At 39.3% G+C, this 24,128-nt stretch overlaps 2 protein-coding genes across 6 annotated transcripts in view; one reads left to right on the forward strand and one right to left on the reverse strand.

Annotated features, from left to right (window-relative positions):
- Positions 1–386: 386 nt before the first annotated feature.
- LOC121908650 lies at positions 387–23,409 on the forward strand. Its single transcript, XM_042428850.1, has 8 exons — positions 387–424; positions 2,359–2,431; positions 21,051–21,141; positions 21,380–21,583; positions 21,950–22,089; positions 22,192–22,304; positions 22,403–22,483; positions 22,587–23,409. The coding sequence occupies exons 2-8, from the start codon at positions 2,397–2,399 to the stop codon at positions 23,009–23,011; spliced, it is 1,089 nt and encodes a 362-aa protein (XP_042284784.1). The 5' UTR covers positions 387–424; positions 2,359–2,396; the 3' UTR covers positions 23,012–23,409.
- Positions 1,067–24,128, reverse strand: part of trim2a (tripartite motif containing 2a) — a 38,370-nt gene continuing 15,308 nt past the window's right edge. For 2 of the 5 annotated variants that reach the window (XM_042428801.1, XM_042428809.1), the window contains exons 2-12: positions 13,995–14,173; positions 12,188–12,425; positions 10,297–10,448; positions 9,932–10,112; positions 7,407–8,130; positions 6,289–6,392; positions 5,885–6,052; positions 4,530–4,710; positions 3,970–4,040; positions 3,525–3,665; positions 1,067–2,710 (exon numbers count right to left, since the gene is read on the reverse strand). In XM_042428801.1, the coding sequence (XP_042284735.1) occupies positions 2,558–2,710; positions 3,525–3,665; positions 3,970–4,040; positions 4,530–4,710; positions 5,885–6,052; positions 6,289–6,392; positions 7,407–8,130; positions 9,932–10,112; positions 10,297–10,448; positions 12,188–12,425; positions 13,995–14,128 (2,247 nt within the window). In that variant the 5' untranslated portion in view covers positions 14,129–14,173 and the 3' untranslated portion in view covers positions 1,067–2,557. Of the gene's footprint in view, positions 2,711–3,524; positions 3,666–3,969; positions 4,041–4,529; positions 4,711–5,884; positions 6,053–6,288; positions 6,393–7,406; positions 8,131–9,931; positions 10,113–10,296; positions 10,449–11,013; positions 11,154–12,187; positions 12,426–13,994; positions 14,174–17,819; positions 18,040–24,128 lie in introns of those variants that run through there. The other 3 variants (XM_042428817.1, XM_042428826.1, XM_042428835.1) reach the window with 3 other exon arrangements.

Consider the following 24,128-nt stretch of genomic DNA (forward strand, 5'->3'; position numbering starts at 1 on the left):
TTGCTGACTATGTGGATGTGTCATAAACTGTGTAAACAAACTATGCAAATTATTTATAATAATTATTCTGATGTTTGTTCATTATAGAAGCTACTGGGCACATTAATTGTGCTGCAGAAAACGTGTATCAAAAATTCTGTTAAAATATGTGACTTTTGAGGGGGGGTTCAGTCTGTCAACCAATAACAAACGGTTAACATTAACACTTCATATTCATATTCTCTCTACACGTCGCATCCCTGAACTTTACAAAAATCTGAAATTTGCGACCGTTTCAGGTCGTTTGTGTGCTCTAGTTGTGATTTTTCCGACTGCACGTGAAGGCGCTATGTTGTTCAACTTTACCTCATGATTTTCTGACGCCCTCTGCTGTCTGAAAAACACAAATGGAGACAAGCTAGGACTGTCAAACATAAAGACTACTGTAAGTCTGCTGCATGTACAGAGAGACTCAGTAATGTTAAAAGGACATATTAAGTTATATGGTGCTGTGCAGACTTCCTTTTACCTGTAATGGCACTGGAAACACAGGTCAATTATCACTGTGAGGAAAAATAATAACCTGTGATCTAGGGGTGTGACTAACTAATTATTTTATCCATTAATCAATTAATTATTTTGCCTATAAAATTACAGAAAATAGTGAAAATGCCAGTTATAATTTCTCTCACGGTGACATCTTCAAATGTCTTGTTTTATCTCATCAACAGTTCAAAATCTAAAAATATTCAGTTTACAATCATGTGTGACACAGAAGAACTTGGAGAAGCTACAACCAGCAAATTCTTTAGCGTTTTTCCATAAAAAGTGACTAAAGTAAAGTCAAAGTAGTTGCAGACTAATTTCCTGATGATCCACTAATCAATTAATCGACTAAGTGTTGCAACTCCACTCTAATCTTAAACAGATTGTTAAAATCATGATCATGCAATGGTAATTTTTTACATGATGATGAATTTAATTTATACAGTCATAACACACTGTATTTAGCAGCTATGTAGTTATTTGTCAAAACAGTTTAATGTAGTTACCTATTTGTTACACAAAAGCAAATACAAACACAATGTTCTTTCCTATGGGCACTTTAATTCCATTTGGCATTACAAATATAAACAAGACAATGGAAAACAAATAATTTAAACACGATTGTGTAGAAAATGGATAGCCAAAATCAGAATAATTAAAACTGTGTGCTTGAAACAGTTTTTTAATCATAATGGTAGCACAGTGCATTTAACAACAACTGTTAAACTATATCTTGCATCGTTTTTGTGAGCATAGACGAACTGTTTTACTAAAATACAACTTCTTAGTAGTTCTACAGATTTATTTTTTTTGAAAGACATAAGAGCACATAGAAAGGAGTGAAGGTGAACGCAGCTCTGATGTTTGATCAAACCTACATTGCAGCAAGATAAACAAAGATCAGTGCACCTTCTGCAAATTATTATTTTTTTTTTTTTTAGCAATTTCCTTAAATTCTGCAACAAATTCTATGATGTTTGCACGTAATCACTGCAGATTTTAAGTCAAGATGTCAAGAGGCTTCATACACACCCAAACACACAAGTGCCTAAACACACACAGTAACATTATCAAGTGGCTTATGTTTGGTACCTTAATTGATCACAACACACACACTTGTCTTTCACACTAACACACACACACACACACACACAAACACACTATTGTATTGTAAAACCAAATCAGTTGAAGTTATTTAATAAGCATATGTGTGGCTTAATTTTGGATGGATGACATAACATCGACAAGTCATTTTCACATATAGACACAAGTATCATAATTTAACGGTGCTTTGATTCAAAGTTTCTTTCGGTGATGTTTTTAAGTATCAGCCTGGAACATAATTACTTTCTATATTGTGCACAGTAGCTTGTCTGGTGTTTATTAGTAAAAACTGCATGCACTGAGACGCCTAATCATGCTCAAAAATACCCTGCTACCTACATAGATGCAATATTTCTTTTAAAGGTAAACAGGCAAAACGTGATGTAAGGAAGCTGCAATTATTGTTACTATAATTATCTTTCAGGTGACTAAGTTATTTCTTTACTTTGATTTAAGTCTAACTTAACACAGTGTCCAACCAGTATTTTCAGAAACAAGTACAACAGCATTATTTTCCAGTTTTCTTGCACTTGAATACAATTGCCATGTCACTACAACTCAAAAGGTCTAACATATGTACAATACTTAAGTTTTAATTTTCAATTCAGCAAAGTTAAGATGGAATGTGAACAAGGTTATGAGTGACTCCTCGCAGCGCCGGTCAGCCGTCTGTGAAGATCATAGTTCCTTTCACTTCATTCACGCCACAAATTCTCTCTTTTTCTTCAGCGTCAGGCAGGGCGGCCACGTGGAGAACAGTCAAACAGATGGCACAACGACAGCATGAATCAAAGATGAATGGGTGAGTGCAAATCCGCCGGTCGCTCCGTACTAGTGTGTGAAAGTGTGTGTGTGTGTCGTGTGTGTGTATATATATAGAGAGATATATATACATACACTGTACAGTTTGTGCGTTGAGGTTGAGGGGCTACTGCAGGTAACGGTAGACTTTGAAGCAGTGGTTGCCAGAATCGGCGACCACAACGTGTCCGTCAGAGGTGAGAGCGAGACCCTGAGGGCCGTACAGCGGGTCTGCTGATGTGTTGATGTAGGAGAGGAACGAACCGCTGCCATCAAACACCTGAGAGAGACAGAGAGAAACTAATTTGTACGACAGTAGGTCTAAAAGGTGTGAAAATGAGTCATAAAGACATACAAAGTAATCCAAACAACTGTGAGTGGAGCACTAGATAAAAGTCTGCGTCTACTTTCCTTTAGACTTGTTGAGGTGAGACTTTTTGTACTTCGCTTTAGGGCGGCACGATTCTGGTTGATTCCACTCAGAATTATGATCATGGTTTTCTCCCACGAATTGCCGGGTTCCCGTGACTGTGACACATTTTTGTTGTTTCAAGAAGTTTTTTCTTTCACCCCATTTTGCTTCTCAGCTTCTCAGCCCTGCTAACACACGTTAGCAGGGCTGCAACTAACTATTATTTTCATTTTTGATTAATCTACGGATTCTTTTCTCGATGAATCGTTTTGTCTATAAGATGTCAGAAAACAGTGAAAATGCTGTTCTAATTTCCCAGAGTCAATAGTTACGTTTTTAAATGTCTTTAATCATCACAATTGAGAAGCTAAAACCAGCAAATTTTTTGGCATATTTGCTTAAAAAAAGACTAAAACAATGCGATTATCAAAATAGTTGCTGAATAATGTTCTGTCTATCAACTAATCGGTTAATCGACCAATCATTGCAGCTCTACATGTTAGATTTATTGTCCTGCCCTCTCTTCCTGTGCATAGTTTGTAATGCAGACTTGTCAAATCTTGATACAGCTTAGGGAGATTTTATGTGTGTTTGTTTTGATGCGACGGATGTCCCCACCAATACAAACGATGCAGAATCATTGTCACTGTGATCCTGTTTGGATTAATCGTGCAGCACTGACCTGTATCCGGCTGTTGCCCCAGTCTGCTACTATGATGTTTCCATTGACATCCACTGCTACTCCTGTAGGGGCGTTGAACTGGCCGTTGCCCTCGCCGTTAGAACCAAACTTCAGTAAGAATTCCCCTTCTGTGTTGAATACCTACATTTAGGTTTTCAGGGAGGTAATAGCATAGAAATAACATCTAAAATTACCAAAAACAGTGAGCCACTGGTGTGCCAGAACAGTAAACAAAATACACAAAGTAACACATCAACTACAGAATAGTTTTGTTTATGAGAGTTTGATTATTAAAGGTTTATAGAGTAAAAACTACAATATAACTTACAATAGAAAGATAAAAAGAGAAAAAAGACATCATATTAGTTCTAAAATACAGACTTATTATTATTTTTGTACTGTTAATACCTGTAATACACTTCCACCACTCTGATGTTTCACTTACCTTGACCGAGTGGTTGTGGAAATCTGTTACAATGATTTCATTGTTGTTGTTGACAGCAGCAAAGTGAGGACCTGAATTAAAAAAAATAATTCAGATAACAAGATATTCAAGATATTCGCCGTTTGTCAAATTAATTTCTTATAAATGACACAACAGAAACAGCTTTTGGCAAACATGCAAATTAATAAGTAACCAAAATGCATTTAATGTAAAAGAAAAACAAAATAACTCAAGTTTGATTGGAGAAAATTCAAAATCAAGATTGTCAGTCATAGCATGATCAATGGTACAACATGCTGTTTGAAGGACACTTGTATTTAATTAATGAGGATGTATGTTTGTTCTAGCATTGGTTTTATTGATATCAGTGAAACAAGCTGTGTCTAACTTACAGGTGTATTTAAAATCTTATCTATAAACTCTTGAAACAAAAAAAAAAAACCCTCCGAAGTCAAAGGATGATGAGGTAGTGATGGTCGCTGGTTTGGCAAACGTCTTCATTCCACATGCAGGTGTGAGCTGGTCGGAGAAAGACTGTAGGGGGGCAGTGCACATATTACCATTGAGTGTACCTGCAAACTGCCTGTCACCGTTGCCACGACTACCAAACTTGGTGACCAGCTTGCCGTTGAGTTGAAAGATGAAGACGCAGCAGGACTTGTTGTCGACCACAATGATGTGGCCGTTTCTGTCCACCGACACGCCTTTAGGGCCCATCAGCTTCCCTGAGCCGATCTTGTTCTGGAGAAGCAAAACATTTTAAATATCTGTTATATTTCAGCGGCTCTGGAAGTTTTCCATCATGTGGTGCATGTACATGATTTTTTGGGGGCTGATGCTGATAGTTTAAATTATATATCAGCTGTTTTTTTTGGATAATTGTGACTAAAATGTACTGAGCATAAACTCATCACTGCTCTCTAGAGGACAAACTACAGAATAGTGACGTTTCAAAACATATCTTTGGCATTTCTGTACCCCAATGTCTCATCATTTATCTCCTGACATATATGCCGATACAAATGTATCAGCAATGAGCTAATATTGGCCAATATACCGGCTTGGCCAATTTAGTGGTCAGGCTCTTTTTATGAGTAATGTAGTCAGGTCAGAGTAAATGCTCAGTAAATTATCCCAAAGAGAAGATTGGTCTTTGCGAGGCCAGACTACATTTCACAAGCTCAGTCTTCATACAAGAAAAAATCATGGACTGGTTTTGCTTTGCTGGGGCAGTTTTTGTTACAACATAGTGTTGATTTTATTGCAGCAATATGCTCACCAGATTGCTGTTCCCATTTTCAAGCAAACCAAAAACTGTGTCCCTTTGTTCTACTGTGTCTTATGTGGGACTTCCAGTTAAATAAAAAAGGGCAAAATAAAAAACATCCCATGCATGTGCTCATTTACAGACAGGCAGAGATAAATATTGTGGCAAATAGTTTTGTCATTGTGGTTCCATTCAGTGAAAAGCCACAGGCTGCTCTGAAAGGAACACGTCTTACATTTCACCATTGAAATCCTGCTGTAAAAGCAGCATTTTCTTTTGTAATTCACCTCTGAAATGAACTTTGAGAGGGAAGTGAAAATATGAATCTTTTTACACTTCAGTAAGTAGTGAAGGAGGTGTAAAAAAAAATGCAAATGACTTACAGATGTTTATCAGGGAAGGGCACACAATGCAGCTGGTTTTCTGTTTGATGTAGCTATTTTTTAAAAAGTGATACTAAAAAGACTCCATCATTTTAAAAAATATAGGGACAATATACTACTACAACATTTAAAAAGACAGTTTTTATGTCAGCCAACACCAACATGATGAGTTGAGCACATCTTATTTCACTCTTCTAACTGTATATCTTAGATTTGACCACTTTCAGTATCACATATAGATAAAACATTACATCACATGACTCACCTTAAACTTGCCTTCACTTGAAAAGATGCTGACCCATTTGTTGTCATAGTCAGCGATGATGATGTCGCCGTTGGGGTGGACGGCCACACCTGTCGGCCGCTGCAGCTGACCTGGAGTCCTGCCGCGGACACCAAAACGACTTTTGAACTGGCCGTCATTGGAGAAAATCTAAAAAAACATAAAATTACATGTTTGAATTGACAATACTGTTTGGTGTGCAATTGCTTGAACAACAAGTCTCACAAGTTACCATGGAAACAGTAAAATGCAGAGGCAGCTTTGTGCAAAGTAACCGAACAATGACAAGTCATAGTTCTCTACCAATAATGTCTCATTACAACCCCCGACCTCCACTATTTCACCAGGCTGAGAGCAGCATCTTGAGAGCAGGAAGTTATTTTTACCTGAACACACTGGTTGTTGCTGTCTGCTATCAGTACTTTTCCCAGAGAGGAGGCAGCCACTCCCTGCAGATTAGTGAACTCCCCTTTGTTTCTTCCTTTAGTGCCTGGAAAACATGAACACAGCCATATTCATGTTAGAAGACAGACGACGTAACTAGTTTTTTTTTGTTGTTGTTGCTGTTCTTATTTTTAGCCTTTTTTTTGTGTGAAGTGCAGTGTAAAGAGGTGACAGTTCTTTTCATTGTTCATTCTTGTACTGTGCAGTTACATTAAAGTGAATCTGACATGTATCTTATCTGCATTGCATCTCATTGCTCAAGTTTATGTTGCACTGTAAAGAATATGAAAAAACATTTATATATTACAGAAATATATAGTTTAGTTTCAGTTTTAGTTTACTTTTTATTTAGATGGGATTACAAGACACTGTTATTTTACAAAACATGCATTTTCTGCTAATTTATATTCAAAAGCATGTGGAAAAAAGAAAAGAAAAAACAATCAAAATGAACTGTTCACAGAAAAGAAGTTACATATCTACAGATTTTCCTGAAATAGGGATTTTTTTTCTCTTCTCCCAGGTTTTTTCTCCAAGTATCTGGCTAATTTAATGTGTCATATGTGAACAGCCAGCTACGTCTTTGTGCATAATCGATACTTACAAAATCAATACATGTTTTTATATAATGCAGAGCTGCAACTAAGGATTATTTCCATTATTGATTACTGTAATCTTCTGATTATTTTTACAGCTAATTGATATAAGTTTAGTCAACAAATGGCAGAAAATAGTAAAGAAAATGCCCATACACAATTCCAGAGCATAAAGTTATATTTTCAAGATGTTTTTTTGTCTAAACAGTCCAAAACCTCAGTTAACAGTGATATAAAACAGAGAAAAATAGAAGCTGGGAAAAAATGACCAATGTTTGACATTTTTCCTTGATAAATGACTTTGATTGTTGTTGATATATTTATTAATCAACCCATTTCAGCAGTAACATACTGGAAACTGCTTTTAAACACATATTTACAGAAGTTACAAGGGCACATTTGACATTAACCACACTCGACAGGTTTACAAGGAGCTGTGCTGCTTAGAGCAGCATATTTCTTACCGATTCTGAAGATGAGGTCGTCTTCGATGGGGTTTTCTTTCCTCCTCCCTGTGCTGTACATACTGGCCGGCCTCTTGATGGCCTTCTGCTTGATGTGCCCGCTGCCTGGTGACTTCAGCCTCTTCTTGATGCCGTCTGAAGTCGACGAAACATCTAAAGACTTGGTGGCCTTTATCTTAAAGGGGCTTCCTTTGATATGTTGGTCATATAAACGCAGCGATAAATTAAAGGTCCCTTCTTTAGGAGCTGTGAACAGGTACTCATAAGTGCCATTCTTGTTGTCCTGTATCTCTCCTTCACCTTTGCTACCATCAGGTGAGAAGATTTCAGCAGTGATGACTGCGTTGCCCATCTTGCACAGCTCTCCATCTTTGTCCTTAGTGGTTATGGTGATGGACGTGGGCACACCCATCACACAGTGCCTCAGCCCTTCGCCAGTAGCCACAGTCTCAGAGGCAACAGCGTTAGTCGTTACTATGGTACCCAGGTTGTGGATGGACTTCTTTAAGCCCTCTGTCTCCACGAGGAAGTCCAGTTGGTCGTTCTCCCCGGGCTGCAGAGGAAGTTCCTGGCCGGCCAGCTCGATGAGACGTTCGCTCATCTGCTTTTTCACCAGCAGCACCTCGGCCTCGGTGCCGTGGCTCAGAGCCTGTTCCGTGAAGTTACAGCTGCTGTTGATGCCCTCCTGGCCCTGCAGCAGGGTGTCTAGCTGGGCTTGGAGCACCTACACATACATACACCAGGGGGCAGCAGGGTTACTTTGTGGTTAGACAGACCTTTTGGCTTGTAACTCCCTTTTAAAAAGCAGCATCTTCTTGTACCCCCTTCAGCAGGTCAACCAAAGAATAATTTTCATATCTTACAGTTATGTATACTTTTGAATACATTAAAGAGGCTAGAGGAGGTAAAATTTTGCAGTATCTTACAAGAAAAATACAAAGATTGGACACAAATATGAAGATATAAACATAATTATGCAGCAAAAATGTATTTTTCCTTTTTACTATGTTATTCATCTCACAGTTGAACAAATTTATCTTGATCCTTTGAAGGGTCCAAGACCCTAGGTTGGAAAACACTAAGTAATGCCCATATAAAACTCAAGCAGCTCCACTGTTGATCAGTATCTGTGTAAAAATAAAGCATGAACTGTGACTTGTCAGCTCAACTCAAGCACATGTTGAGATAAGAACATTTTCTGGTGATTCCACAGAAGTACAGCCACAAGTTTACTCCAGTAACTGACCATTAATATAAAAGGAAATGTGTCAAGTGTCGTAATATTATCACGTTCACTCACAAAGGTCTGCTTGTGAAATTAGTCATCGGTTATCTGTTACAGCTCCTGACAGCATCCATAAATTACATCCTCATGTGACAATGACAACACATGAGTTATAGCTATAAATGAGCTAACACAAGTCTGACTTTTAGATTATGAAACCTCCCAATATGCTGCACTGCAAGTGTTGCTGTAATATCATGAATCAACTTTAAGATACAAAAGAAAAAGTCTGAATTCCTAATGTACCTTAAACATACGTTCTTACGTTCACCACACCCTCATGAAAGGGCCAAGACAGACTCACCCGCATCTGGCCATCATACTCCTCTTCTTGTCCAACAGCAGAGGCCATTGAGCCATCTATCTCACACTGGAGTCAAATGTTTCATCTAAACACCTTCTACTCTCATTTCCTGTCCACTAATTCTCACTCTGAAGCTCTGAAAACTGAGATATTGTCTCCATATGCGGCAAGAATAGTGATCACGCTACCCGAGGATAAAGTGATTGCAGCATGAAGAGCAAAGCTGCACTGTACTGTATTCCCTCACTGCACATGACACACCCAAATCAACTCAAGTGCACACACAGCACACTGGCTCCATCTAGCTACAAGCAGCAACACAGCTGAAACTTGCATATCTGACTCTCCCCCCCCCCGGGCTCCAGTGTTTTGACCGTGTACGCACACCAGCCTGTCAATTGTAAATCATTAGCAACTCATGTGATGAAGCTCCCTGAGGGGGCGGCAGCAGGCTCTCTTCACCAGACCGGGTGATTGGTTGTCTGGATTGGGGTGGTGCACCAGGCTCTCTGGCCCCCCTTTTTCTGCCTGTTAATCGCCTATCAGACCAGCTGAGCCCCTGACACATAGATCAGCAAAAACAGCCTGATGAGTAGTCTGTGATAGGTTAAATGCTTCCCAAAAATAATTATGGAGGTCAATGTGGTGTTCATTTTGTTGTTACATCAATTTATTTCTGTGTAATTTCCTTCTCCTGTTACATTCTTAAAAAAAAAAAACTCCTCACAAAAACAAATCAGAGCCTCCAGTTAATACAGTAATGGAAGAGGTAGATAATAACTGCTAAGTGCTTTACCCTGATTAAATAAACTCAAACAATACGTATCATGATTGGGACCACAGCCAGTTCAGACCAAAGTCTGAGTGTAACAAACCAAACATCCAAGCACGTTTAAGCTGATTTAGCGTACTGTGTTTCAGACCAGGTTACTTCACCTTCTGCTTGAGGCCGTAGTTGACCTCCAGCTCCATAAGCAAAACGCTTTTGCGGACATTGAGGGTCTTCTGCAGCTCATCAAAGGTAGTATGGATGTCATCCTCAATGGAGCTCTTCTGATTGGTCAGCTGCTGCAGGATCTCTGACAGCGTCTGCAGGGCTGAGTCGATCTCTGGTAACCTGGGAGAACCGGAGAAAGTGAAGAGAAATTTTTCATATATCGAGTCATCAGTCATATGATGGAGCACACACATAAAGGAAGATTCTGTTTACTTCATTCATGCCATCATAGTCATTACTTAAGAGTAATATGCATGAAGTCTGTAGTGTAACAAATTATATGTACATAAAGCTGCTGTTGTACCTCTTCTTGACAGCATCCAGCTGGTCCTGTAATGAGGCCTTGTGTTGTTCCACTACGTCTTTGAGAGGCACAGTCGGGTGTTCTCCATGTTCACCACTTGTACACTCCTGACACATGGCTGTCTCACAAGGAGGACAATAAAACTCCATGACCTAAACAACACGAAAAGAAGAGATTAGACTTAAAAATGGGGTTGACAGAGTTATACACCAAAATTTTTTAGCCACGCTGGTGGTGAACCTCTAGGGACAGTGATGTTTGTTGACCCCTTTAGTCCAAACTAAAATATCTCAACAACATTTGGATGGATTGCCATGACATTTTGTACAAACATTCATGATCCCCAGAGGATGAATTCAAATAACTTTCATGACCCTCTGACTCTTCGTCTAGAACCACCAGCAGGGCAAAGTTTTCACTTATCAAGTGAAATATCTCAATATTTATTCAATTAATTGGCAAAACATTTGGTACAAACATTCATGTTCCCCTCAGGGTGAATTCTAATAACTGTGGTGATCAGTGTTACTGTAATTCCACTACTTTTGGCAGTAACTAGTAATGTAACTAATTACTTTTTCAAATTAAATAACAGTTACAATTACTGGAATTTAAATGGGCTCGTTACTTTTGTCTTACGTGAATATAGTGGACAGCTGCAGAGGAAAGCAGAAAAAAACACACACACAACACAAACACAACATCATCTGACATTACCGTGTCTCAGAGCCACGTTGTAGAGTCCACGTCATTGTAGCCAACTCGTGGTAAAACATAAGCCTAGTCTCTGGAGTTATAACGTAAATAATAATTGTAACTAATACCTGTTACTTAAATGCAGCTGCTATTCCTGGTCTGAGTTGTGGATCTGCGGTAAAACCTGGAGCGGACTTTTGAGTTGTCTTTCCTGTATGTTTGTGAACTGATTTGGGGTTGTGGGGAAAACAAAATGGACCCTTTACCAAGTGGACTGAACTCTGAGACTGTGGGACGTGTTACACTTTTGCTTTAAAAGTAACGCAAAGGTAACTTTCCCTAGTAACTAATTACTTTTTATATGCAGTAATTGGTAAAGTAATTCAATTACTTTGTAAGAGAAGTAACTAACTAATTGCTAATTTTCAGTAACTTGCCCAACGCTGTTTGTGATCCCTTAATTTTTCATTTAATGCCATTATCGGGTCTCATAATCTCATAAACACTCACATAAACATCAGCTGTACTTGGTGTTTAGTGCTAATTAGCATGCTAACACACTAAACCAAAATGGTGAACATAGTAAACATTATACCCGCATGTTAGCATGCTGACGTTAACATTTAGCTCAAAGCACTGTACCTTCATGCAGCGTCACAGAGCTGCTAGCATGGCTGTAGAGTCTTAGTGTTGTTTAAGTCATAAATGACAAAAGAAAACACTATTAAGTTTCCTCTAAAACCGTGTATGTTAGGCTGACAGTGAACCTTTAAAAGAATCAGCCAAACCTGAACCAGTGACCAGTGAGCTAGACTTCTAATCTGTCCATTATCAAATCTTAATCAGATTAGTTAGATAATGATTATTCATTATCAATGCTGCATACAAGGAAATGGTGTATTAGTGTGTGTAAACTGAACTCCAGTCGAAGAAGATAGATAATAATTTATGCTCTTCTGGAAACTACATTAACCTATAAATCCGTGAACCAGACAAAGAAGAAAAGGATGTCCAGATGTGGTGGCTTTTAGATCTAAACTTGATGTGAAGGTCTAACTAACATACATAACGGCCTTATTAGCTCTCAGCTTACTAGACATATATAAACTTGCCTATATTTTTTGTTCAGTGTGTGTGTGTGATGAGAGAAGAGGTCAAAGTAAAGACAGAACCAGACAGACAGTTGGCTCCTTACGTTGCCTCCATGGTTGGGGCAGGAGAGCAGCTGGCCTGCTGCCACGGTGGTGATGTTGTTGAGAGCAGCGGCCTCCTGGCTGCAGCTATTCGGCGCCCGCTGCAGCACGTCCATCAGGTTGGTGATGAAGAAGTTATTCTGCAATGCCGCCACACCCTTCTCCGGCAGGATCGAGGTCTGGCGGCACACGGGGCACGACAATGTGAGGCTGTGGGCCGGGATGTAGTTCTGCAGGCACCTGGAGGAGGAGAGCAGTGGGAACAAACTGTTAAAAGAAGTGTTGAAGAAACCGTCTGGAGAAAAGAGTGGGTGGTGTAGTGGTGGTAACGTGTGTTTGTGTTTGTAGGAAGTTTCCATCATACTGTATATAGATAGATATGCAGTTATGACTTTTTTATTGGTTTAACCAGAAAGTCTATTGAATTAAAATCTCTTTCACAAGAGAGACCTGGCAAAAATAGCATCTAATTTATGGTCTGTTTTCACACCACTGCACTTTAAACACAAACACTTTAAATAAAAAACAATCAAATCTAATTACATTTAATCACCTATTTTAGTACCAGTAAATTGACCATAAAATCTTTTCAACAAAAAAAAAAAAAAAAAAAAAAAAAAAAAAAAATCATCCCTTTGCTGCCATCTAGTGGCAGAAACTTTGATACTCAACAGTGATATAGATAAGTTTCATTTATTGATCCCATGCAGGGGAATTAAAGTGTAACAGCAGCATAAATACAAGAACAGATGCATAGTATAGATAAGTTTAAATAACCAACATACTACATTATGAGCATCTACTATACACAAAATGATGCATGAAAAAACTAAAATAAAGGTACTAAATATATGCCAACATAAATAGTAACTATAAACTGTATTGAGACAAAAATAAAATAAAAAAATAAAGTAAGCACCATCTATCACATGGGCATTGCATTGCACCAGATTATATGTGTGTACTTTATAAAATGATGACTGAGCATTATGACATCACTGATGAGTGCAGCCACGAATGCACAACTCAGACATCTGACCATCTGACCTTCATCATGTGGTCAGAAATACATCAGACAACAGGCTTTCAACCCGTAAAGGTCAGTGTGATAATGCCTCTCTGCTACAGAGGTTTTACTGTTATATTAAACATTCATTTAAGTCGTATTTTACAGTCATAAATGATGGTTAAATATAGTTTGAGGTATCTGTTATCTGGCATATAAGGGAAAATAAATCTTGGGCCAGAAGAAAGATGCACAATACTTTAAAATTTCAACTTTCACCTCAAAACAAATTTGATCTGATCATATCCAATGAATCACAATGTGAAGATTTTAATTATTTGCCTCATAAAAAGTAGTTACTTACGATATGTACCATAGATATGTGTGAGAAGTAGATACACCGTGAGAGAAAATACATACACTGTTAAATGTAACAGCTGACTGACTCTCCAGAAGCAACTAGAGCAAAGGGACAGACAACAATCTCTCTGTTGTTTCAGAAACAAAGGCTAGTTAACAGAGAGGATGAGACCAACAGACCAAAGTCAACAGCAGTGATGCAGCACCATCTCTCGTGAGACAATGCTCATATTTACACCATAAATGCAGAATTAGTTAAGGATTAATATAAGTAGTATTACTGCATTGAAGATTTCTGCAGCATGCTCCATTTGCCCACTTTTACCAATCTTCATTTGCACATTTAAAGCTCAACACTCACACACACTTTAGTTCAGTGTACACACTTAACAGGATAGACATGCTGAATTCCTACATTTGAACAACATGGCGACACCACTCACCTCTCACAGAAGGTGTGCAGGCAGGGCAGAACTTTGGGGTTTTCGTAGCGGTCCAGACATATGCTGCAGATCAAGAACTGCTTGTCAATCTGGCGGACGACGGGGCTGGGAATAGTGGCGCCTTCACTGGCCATCCTAAAACTCTAACATAGGAGCCCCTCTTCCTCTTACCCTGCACCCTGCAGAGTGACACATAGGGGAGGAGAAGATGGGTAAGGACATGGCAAAATGACAACACATATGATCAAACACAGTGATGACCTCATGGAAGTGAGTGGAAATCTGTGGGTTATAAAGATCAAAGTTTCTTCCTTCCATCCACTCACTGAGAGGAAATACCAAATGCACAAATAGACACCAATCAGCGCCTGAGGCTACAAGCTTTAACTCAAACCTATAAACACCCAAATATTAAGATTAAAAACTTTACCTGTAAACATTCCCTCAATCAAGATCTCATTCCTATTGGTCAGTGGAATAAACAAATTAACACATAATTACTATTTCTAATCATTAAGTCAATGGCACTAACTGTTTGGGATCAGACACACAATCTTAGAGGCTGTGAGCAGCTTGAGAGGTCGAACTGGGGTCACGGCCCCAACATCATGTTTGTTAAAGAGTTCACTGCTCTAGTTTTAGCAAAGATGATAGTTTATCTCATTTTTGAAATTATTGTGCCCAGGGTAGAGTTAATCAGTTGATTCATCAATTTGTCAGTCAGTAAGAAATTCATCAGCAACAGTGTTGATAACTGATTAATTAAGTTGATAATTAAGATAAAAAGTCAAACTTTGGCTGCTGCAAACTCTTCAAATGTGAAGATTTGCTGCTTTTCTCTTTTCCTTAATAACATTTTAAATCTGGACTGTTAGTTGGAAAAAGCATGACATTTGAAGCCATTAAATCAGGTTTTCAGATCTCATGATTTTCATTTTTCACAATTTTTTGACATTTCATTGAAAAAAATGAATCACCTATATAAAAAAGACAGTTAATGGATAATTATTTATGTTAGTTGCACCTGAAGTGCAGAGACAGAAAATGCAGCAGAACAATGGTTTTAAAGCAAAGCAATGTTTACTCCTTATGTTTACTCCTTGTTGTCAGAGAGGTAGTGAGTGAACAAACAGTGATGTTCCTTCATCAGATTGTTTCATTTGATAGTTTTTAGAGGCCTGAAGAGGAAAAAGTTTTTCATTTTCATTATCAGTTAATCTGCAGATTATTTTCTCAATGAATTGATTTGCTTGGTGAAAACTGAAACCTGCCCATTACAGTCCAATGTTATGTTATCAGATCTGTTGTTTTCCCAAACCATTATTCTAAAACCCAAAGATATTATTTACTATGATGTTAAGACAAGTAAAAGCAGAAAATTCTCAAATTGGAGAAGGTAAAACCATCAAATGTTTGGCATTTTTGCTTAAGAACAGACTTGAACAATTGATCTATTATCAGAACAGTTGTCAATTAACTTTCTGTCGTTGCAGATCTAATGTTGTGTCATCTTCTATTTCCTTAATCATCTTCATGATCCTTTATATTTATCTTGTGACCAGGTTGAGAACCACTGCAGTAGAGAACTGTGAGAGCAGGGTTGGTGTATGAGCTGCAGCCGTGCTGGGTGTTTGTCATAAAAGGCACTTTGAGTAATGAATATTTGATTATAAAGTGAAAGTAAGGCACTCTGTGTTCAGCACACACTTGAGTGAGAGAGAGAACACAACCTATCAAAATAAGCACTACACATTATAATAATAAGCACTACAATCCACAATATTTATACCGATTCTTCAGAAGTCCACCTTCACTCAGCTCTCAAATTTCATCTGAAGCATCTTCTTACTGCATCCTTTTGACTTTTCTGTTATGTTATCTGGCAGCTAACTTAGACATGGAAAGTGTGTCAGTGCTTTTATTGTCTCTTCACATTCAAGACAGGCACAGAAACAGGCCACCTCTGCTGCTGAGAGAAAACCCTCGGGGACTCTAGCTCTTCCTACGGTGTACGCTCTCTTTCTCCTCTCCTCTTCTCTATTCTATTTTAACTTAATCTCTCTCTTATTCACATCTCCTTCTCTTGTTCCCTCTATGTGAAAGCAGAGCCTGGAACCACAATATGGTGATTCGGTAAGCCTGAAATGGAGAGTGGCGGTTTAAAGGTGCAGTGTGTAGAATTTAGTGGCATCTAGTGGAACGGACTTGGCAGAAATGGAATATAATATTCATAAGTATGTTTTAATTAGTGTATAATCACCTGATACTAAGAATCACTGTGTTTTTGTTACCTTAGAATAAGCCCTTTATATCTACATAGGGAGCAGGTCCTCTTCCATGGAGCCCACCATGTTGCACCACCGTGTTTCTACAGTAGCCCAGAACAGACAAACCAAACACTGGCTCTAGAGAGGGCTTTTTCGTGTTTTTCGCGAGTTTTGCAGCCACCGTAGGTTCTCCCACACGCTTGGAAGGGGAGGGAAGGCGTATTCATTTGGTTGCAATTTGCAACCTCACCACTAGATGCCACTACCTCCTACACACTGCTCCTTTAAAGGGAAACTTTGGTATTTTTCAACTTGGACCCTATTTTCCCATTTTTTTGTGTCTAAGTGACGAATAGGAACAACAGTTTTTGAAACTGGTTCAGTATTGAGCAAGAGTGCTTCAGCCAGGAGCCGAAACAGGCTGCAATGTACTTTGACGGGGCAACAGTGTGCCGACGATGAACGTCCACTAAAAGTGCTTGTTTTTGCCACTGACGGTTTGAGATCGTTATTATGAGTGTCTGACAATATAATAGAAAGGTTTCCTACAGAGAAATAAAACATTTTTCTTTACCTTTCGCTTGATCCGGTCTGTTTGTTATTGTGTCTAACCAAGTCTCATTCTGAAATCTCCTGAGAAATGAGTTGTTTAATTTCTTATAATAACAATCTGAGCTTGTCAGTGGCAAAAACAAGAACTTTAGTCACTTAGACACAAAAAGATGGGAAAATATGGTCCACGTTGAAAAATACCTAAGTTTCCCTTTAAATGACTATCATAACAACACTGTCATGCTTTTAGTGGTTTTATTACCAACATTTCCAATATGTTAGGAGGCTGGTATGTAATGTAATTTGTTAACTATCAGCTGCCAGAACACCATATGTTAAACAGCTCAGTCCAGCTTCACAAAGCTGTTCAAGTTGAAAAAGAAACAGCAAGTTACTGCATGACTTACATAATCACAACAAGTTGTTCAACATCTGAACTGACAAGTTATCAGCTAAAAACAGCTGGATTTTATTCATAAATGTGCACAAAAAAGGGAACACAACCACTTGCATCAGTGAGATCTGAATGACAATACATATACAATACACCAGCACAGCCATGCACACACACACACACACACACAACACAAATCTCTAATCTCAGGCTTTGTTAATAATTTACCCGCCCCACGGAGTAGATTAAACAGATGAGCAGAGCATCAAATATGCCACTGATTATGAAAAGTAAAATTCCTAAATCCCACAGACAGCCACAACAAGACAACAGAAGCCCAGTGCTGACGGTGCACAAGGTCGCAGCAGCCACACAACACTCCGCTCTTACATAATCAGATCCGCACCAGCTAAGCGGAATAATTCCTGCTGGATTGAGCTGTCATCTAATACGCAGCGAAGGGTACAAATGATAAAGGGAAATATATTACTGGAGAAATTCAAACTTGTTACCTTATTGCGTGTAATGACTCCATGAGAAAAATACTCATGAAAACAACAGCAGCTACTCCAAGTGGCTCAGTACAACCATAACATCATTAATAGGACTTACAGTGCTGCATCTATGGACCGATCAACAGGCGTCATCCACTCCAGCACACAGACGCAATCACAGGCTAAATTTGAGTCAAACAGGCAGACTCTTTAACCTGAAATCCCTCTTAATCTGCCCCTTCATATCTTGCCAGTACTGTCATTAAATGATGCTTCCGTCCAGGTAACAGCGACGAGCCAAACAGGAAAACAGGAGGCGACAGGATGTATGTATGTGTGTGTGTGTGTGTGTGTGTGTCTGTCTGTATGTGTGTGTGTGTGAGTGAGACAGCTCCTCCGAGTGTTTATGGGCATGCACACACACGTGAGCAAAGTTGAGGAGGGGCGATTTGGCCAGATTGTGTTTCAGTTTTTACATCATCTCTTCCCCTCCCTCCCTCCCTCAAGCACTTCCTCTCCTCCCATCACTTACATTCTTTGCTCGGTCTGTCTCATCCATTCATCTCCCTCCTACCTTCCTCTCTCCCTCTCTCTCTCTGTCTCTCTGTCTCTCTCTCTCTCTCTCTGTCTCTCTCTCTCTCTCTGTGTCGGAAGTAAATGCTGGCTCACTGCACTGCAGTGAGCGTGTGCAGCATCAGGAGTATGTGATCTAGTATTGGCTGACGGCTGGTGATCTAACAAACGGGGGGGAAAAAAGGGACAGCAGTTATGGGTCCCCTCCACGGCCAATATAGGCAAAGCCAAGGGGATCTTTTCAAAGTGCATATGTACGCGGGTGTGTGCACGCTGCTGAGTCACTGTACATGCAGAGACAAAAAACTGAGAAGGAAAGTAAGAGGCAAACTATGAAGAAAAGGAAGGAAGATGAAAGAAAATAAAGGTCATCAAGCATGAGGGAATTAAAGTATGAGAGGAGTTCATTTCAAATCTGCCAAAACCAGAGACACTCATGTATGTGCATGCACACATTCCTTCATATAACTACACACACGCACACACACAGCATTCAATTCACCAGCATCAACATTGAGCTGCAGTGATCATCTGACTACTCAGTTCAGCATTACCCCCATTCTGATCAAAGTCCCACATTAGAGTCCATTATCCCTGTTAGCTGTGTCATTGTGAGGTATGACATGCATAAACCAGAACACATTTGTGGATATTTATGTGGGTCAATACTTCACTTCACACTTCATATTGTGTGTTTGTTGTATATTAAAGTCTTTTGACATAAAGATGTGGAAACAATTTATGTTTTTTTTTTTTTTTACATAAGATGAAAAGGCCACCAATAGGACAAATGTGATTTCAGAGGCAGAGACTTCAGTCACTGCACTGATCTGCTGTTTGTGTGATCAGCTGGACTCTGTAAAGCCTAAATCATGAAGCAAAGTTTTTGTGAAGATTCTCAGATATCCAGGTCATGGTATATCCAACAAGAAATTGAGTTCTAAGAAACCTTTTTGATGAGAAGCGAAGCATCTCAAGAATGTCCAGGTGTCCTTGACTTATCTCTTCTGGATGTGAAGCAAAGCTTTAAAAGGATAAGGCTGGAAATTCTTTATATTTTTCTTAAATTGTCCAGAAATCTCATGTGCAGAGCCAAACAATGAATGATGACCCTACTTAGAAGTATTGTATGTGTATCCAAACCCTGATATTTTGTATTCCTCTGTGCCTTAGACCTCTGTTGTTGTTCAAAAACTATTAAAAACACGTTAATGAGCCGTACTGTTGCACTGGGTGACATTTAACTTCGCCCCGAACTTACAGTAGTTTGTTTAGAAAGGGCTCCAAAGACTAATAACAGCAATCATGTTGGAGTAATTCCTTTTATGGAAGACGCCACAGCATTCAAGAAATTGCTCTGCTGAGAATGAAAATGTGATCTCTGTTATCTTCAAATAAAAACAAAAATTCTTTGAAGTCAGTGCAAGATCAATCTGTCTGCTTGAGGAAAGGTGATCAAAACATTCCACTGCACAGCTGATTTCCACTTTACTGCAGTTTATCCTTCATCGGTGACTCCCTAATGCCAAAAAATGTATCTTAATCTTGACATTTTAAAATAATGGCATTAAATAGGAATTTTGTCCATATCTTCCAAGACGTATCTAGTTTCTGGGTCAGGATTTGTTGCTTATTTTTTTTAAAGGAGCTTCTCCGTTTGTGGATATTCCTGCCTTCCATTGTCGGTAAATTATATAACAGAATAACATCAGGGGGGGTCTTAAATTCCTCTTTAGAGTTTGTACCGTTTCAGTCGTTCAAAATCACATCAGTTAATCGTGACAAGGCTTTTTCACACATTTCATTATTCCTGGCAGCTCCAAGGCTGTTCCAATGATCTCATCTCAGCTTCTGCCAAATTCATGAGCTCAGTCGGTCATTTAGAGGTGTTTCAGAGAGAGAAAAACTTCTGTAACTCTCTCTGTTATTTTCAAAGACTGTGTGTGTGTGTGTGTGTGTGTGTGTAGCATTAACATGCAAGACACATTCACTTTCCCAAGCACTGACTTGGATTCAACACTTTAAAGGCCAGTGTTATTCTATATTTTTGTTATATAAGAAATATTTCATTTCAGACAAATAAACATGTAAATAAATGGAGACGAATAAATAGGCTTAACTGTCACTCATAGTGAATTGCTGTAGGCTGATACACAAATCTTTGTCATTGTGTTAATAAAGTTTATGGAAATTCAAATAGTTTGTTTACTGTACACATAAGAGTGGCAGCGTTTTTTTTTTTTCCCCACCCACATTCGGCAAAGACCCGCCCTACTCTGCCTCTGATTGGCTAGTACTCGTTGCCTTCCAGGCGTCTTGTGATTGGATGCTATGTGTGCAGCATGAAAATGCGCAATCCTGAGGTAAATTGGCATTAATATTACACACACAGCAGCTGCTTAAGTGATTAATAGATAATCTTATTGTTGATATGGAGAAAGACAGGTAAACGTTGCATCTTTTTATTAGTTTTTTCATTAAAGCTGTCAAGCTGTAAAGCGTTTCGCCCTTAACATTAGTGATTAGCCTAATAGATAACATTATTGCTGATATGGAGAAACAAAGGTGTGCCCCCAAGTGCCCTTGAGCAAGACACTGAACCCAAAGTTGCTCCCGATCACCAGGCCAGCGCCTTGCATGGCGGCTTTGCCGCCATCGGTGTGAGTGTGTCAATGGGTGAATGAGAGGCAAAAATTGTAAAGTGTTTTGTCCAGTAAGGTAGAAAAGTGCTATATAAGTGCAGTCCATTTACCATTTATCATTTAATTTCAAACAGATCAGGAAATCTGAAAACGCGCCTCAGCAATGCTGAGCGGTTTCCCTGCACCGCCCCATCCATAAATATGGACCAACACCGTGAATTGATGGTAAGTGCTTTGGGTTGTCCTACAATAAACCCCAATACATCAATGTCTTGCTTCAAATTCACTAAGCTTGTTTACTTTTTTCCTAGCTTTAAGCTGCGGCTCATCTGAAAACAAAATATTGTCCCATTATCCATAGTGGTTACCATCTATACAAACTCTTAAATGTTAGTATTCAACGAGAAGACAGTATATTTCGTTTGGTCTTTTAAAATAACATTTTGTTGCCTTTGTGTTGAAGGACTTCTTACCGAAGGATTATCAGTACCATGTATGTAGGTACAAAGCTGTGAACCAATCCGGCAGTGACCATATCAGTTTTGAGGCCACAGTACGGATGTCCCTTCAATCCAAAGAGGACATCCTGGTGTGGCTGAAGTCCATGGCAGTCACATGGAGAGTGGCCTACACCAGGCCCACTAAAGGCCAGAAGATCATCTTCAAAGTAGGTTGTTTTTTTACAGAGTTGGTATTGTGGCATCATTCCCGGGTAGTGATTTAATTTCCAATATGTTTAGTTGAAAGGTTATTTATGACTCCTTAAAACTCTGTATCCGTAGTCTCCAACAGTTATGGTGGCTACTCATGACTCCTGACACAGAGATCATATTTGACTCTTTTATTTCATATTTCCAAATATAGAAAGCCATTGCACAATTCTTTGTTGTAATTATGGATAACATTTTGATCATTTTGTTTTCAGACTAATGGATGAAGCCATGGATGATGGTCACTTGTGTTCATGACAAAGCAACATCTATAATAAATGACCTCTATAATAAATAATGTTTTCTTTGTCCTAATACTGCAGGCAGACTACCGGTGCCAGCATAACACCAAGCCCAGGGAAACAGTACCAAAGGCTGGCAGGGTGTCCAAAAATACAGATTGTCCTGCTAAACTTAAAGTCACCCTTGTGCGCACTGAGGTCTCCCATGGGCAACGGAGCAGGTCTAACACACAAACCCCACTTCATTTCCAAAGCAATTCTTGTTTTAATGTATGTCTATACATATCTGTTTAACTCTACCCTTTTTCCCCTTTTCCCTCCAGGAGCACTGATCCTCACATACCGGACTACCCGACACTTGTGGATATCAGTAATATTCACAATCACAACATACATGTGGCTGATGCTGTGCTTGAGGGTGCTGAAGCACAAGAGGGTCAGTTTAATCAGAACATGTTTTCATAATGATGCATATAAAGATGTACAGTACTGATTAAATACAAGGTAAGCGTTATTCTTTTTCTCACTCCACAGCTGATCAATCATGGTCCAGATCAACTATTGCAGCCATTGAGGAGCTTGATGATACTGAAACACCTGAGGGTCAGTTTAAGTATAAGGACATGTGTTCATGATGCATATAAATATATACACTACTGACTAAATACAAGATAATCCATTGCCTTTTAAGGACATCAAAGCTCTTCTTTTTTTTCAGCTGTTCAAGACAGTGAGGAGTGGGACTCCATGATCAAGGAGTTTTCGGCCATGGTGCAGAATAATGAAGGATTTCAAGGAGCAGCATCAGCCTTCATGAAGGCCTTCCACAGACTGAAGGGGAACCCCTCCATGCTGCAGTCAGCAATGCACATGTTTGGCCGCTATGATACCAACAGCCTGGCATCACAGCGAGCACAAGCTCTCCAGCGGGCCGCTAACCGTGCTGGGCCAGGTATCACCTCACAGCCCAACTCTGTTGCCCGCCGAAAGGTCAAGGTCGGGGGTAGACGCCGACCTGCTGCGGGGAGGCTGACGAAAAATGTTGCAACCATGGACCATCGCTACAGCTATCCAAAAGGAGTGAAGTCTGGCACTCACACCTTGTCCCAAACAGTAGAGGTGTGTCACAGCAATCCAAAATAATTAATGCTCCACCACTGCACCCCACACCGTCCCCCTTTTCCTCTCTCCAAAGAGGCTGGACACTCCACCACCGTGCCCCTCACCTTCCCCTTTTCCATAGTTGTTGTATATAATTAATTGTATATAGTTCCTTTTACAAACCTATACACAGCGGCAATGTTGTTGCCTATGATTGTTTGTACAAATCCGTCATTAATGTCTACAGTTCCCCTTACAAACCTACACAAAGTGAATGCTGTTGTAGTTAACATCTCAACTGAAGACATGTTTTTATAGACTTGCCTTTTCCAATATTTTTTAATTTTCAAGACTACTTCTGTGTCTTAATATAGAAGTTTGTTTAAATCATTCTATGTGAAGTGCTTGGAGGTCTCCAAATAAACACTGAATGAATAAAATCTCAGCATCCTCATCATCATTCTAGCTTTAATTTCTATCACAGAATTAGTGATCAGTTAGAGTGCTGCTCTACATTGGAGCAGGTTAAATGTTTAATTTGAAGACACTTTAATGAAGAGATTAATAAAAAAAAATACTTTTCATAGGCAACTCTTATCACCAGTAAGGTTATCTACTGCGCAGCATTCATGTAATGTGTGTTAGCATACGGCAGGCGAGCGTAGCAGTTTATTTTAGGATTGTGCATTTGCCACTGCACACATAGCATCCAATCAGAGGCAGAGTAGGGCGGTTCTTTGCGGGATGCGGGTGGGAATAAAATAATGCAGGATAGCGTGGTTAGCGCACTTTTTTTTTTTCCCCACCTGTACCTGCCAATCAGAGACACCTGCTCTACTCTGCCTCTGATGTCTTATTATACATCCATGATTGGTTGTCACCAACTTGTCAGCCCAATCAGAAAGGAAGAAGGGTGGGATGTAAAGCCAACCCCGTAGAGTGAAGTCACAAACTAGTGAGACGTGACACGACAAATAGACAGCTAATGTTACTGTATGTTGCTAGTATGTGTTAATGTTTTCGGCTAGTCTAAAGCTAAAACAAATTTGGCATGAGAAGTAAAGAAGCTTTGGGATGAGTAAAGTGACTGTTGCCGCAAGCCAGCCTGTAACCCCACTCATCCTTCCCCTCGTCATGCATCGCCCAGTAGCTTGCACTA

This window comes from Thunnus maccoyii, chromosome 2 (genome assembly GCF_910596095.1).
Source record: "Thunnus maccoyii chromosome 2, fThuMac1.1, whole genome shotgun sequence".
Taxonomy (NCBI): Eukaryota; Metazoa; Chordata; class Actinopteri; order Scombriformes; family Scombridae; genus Thunnus; species Thunnus maccoyii.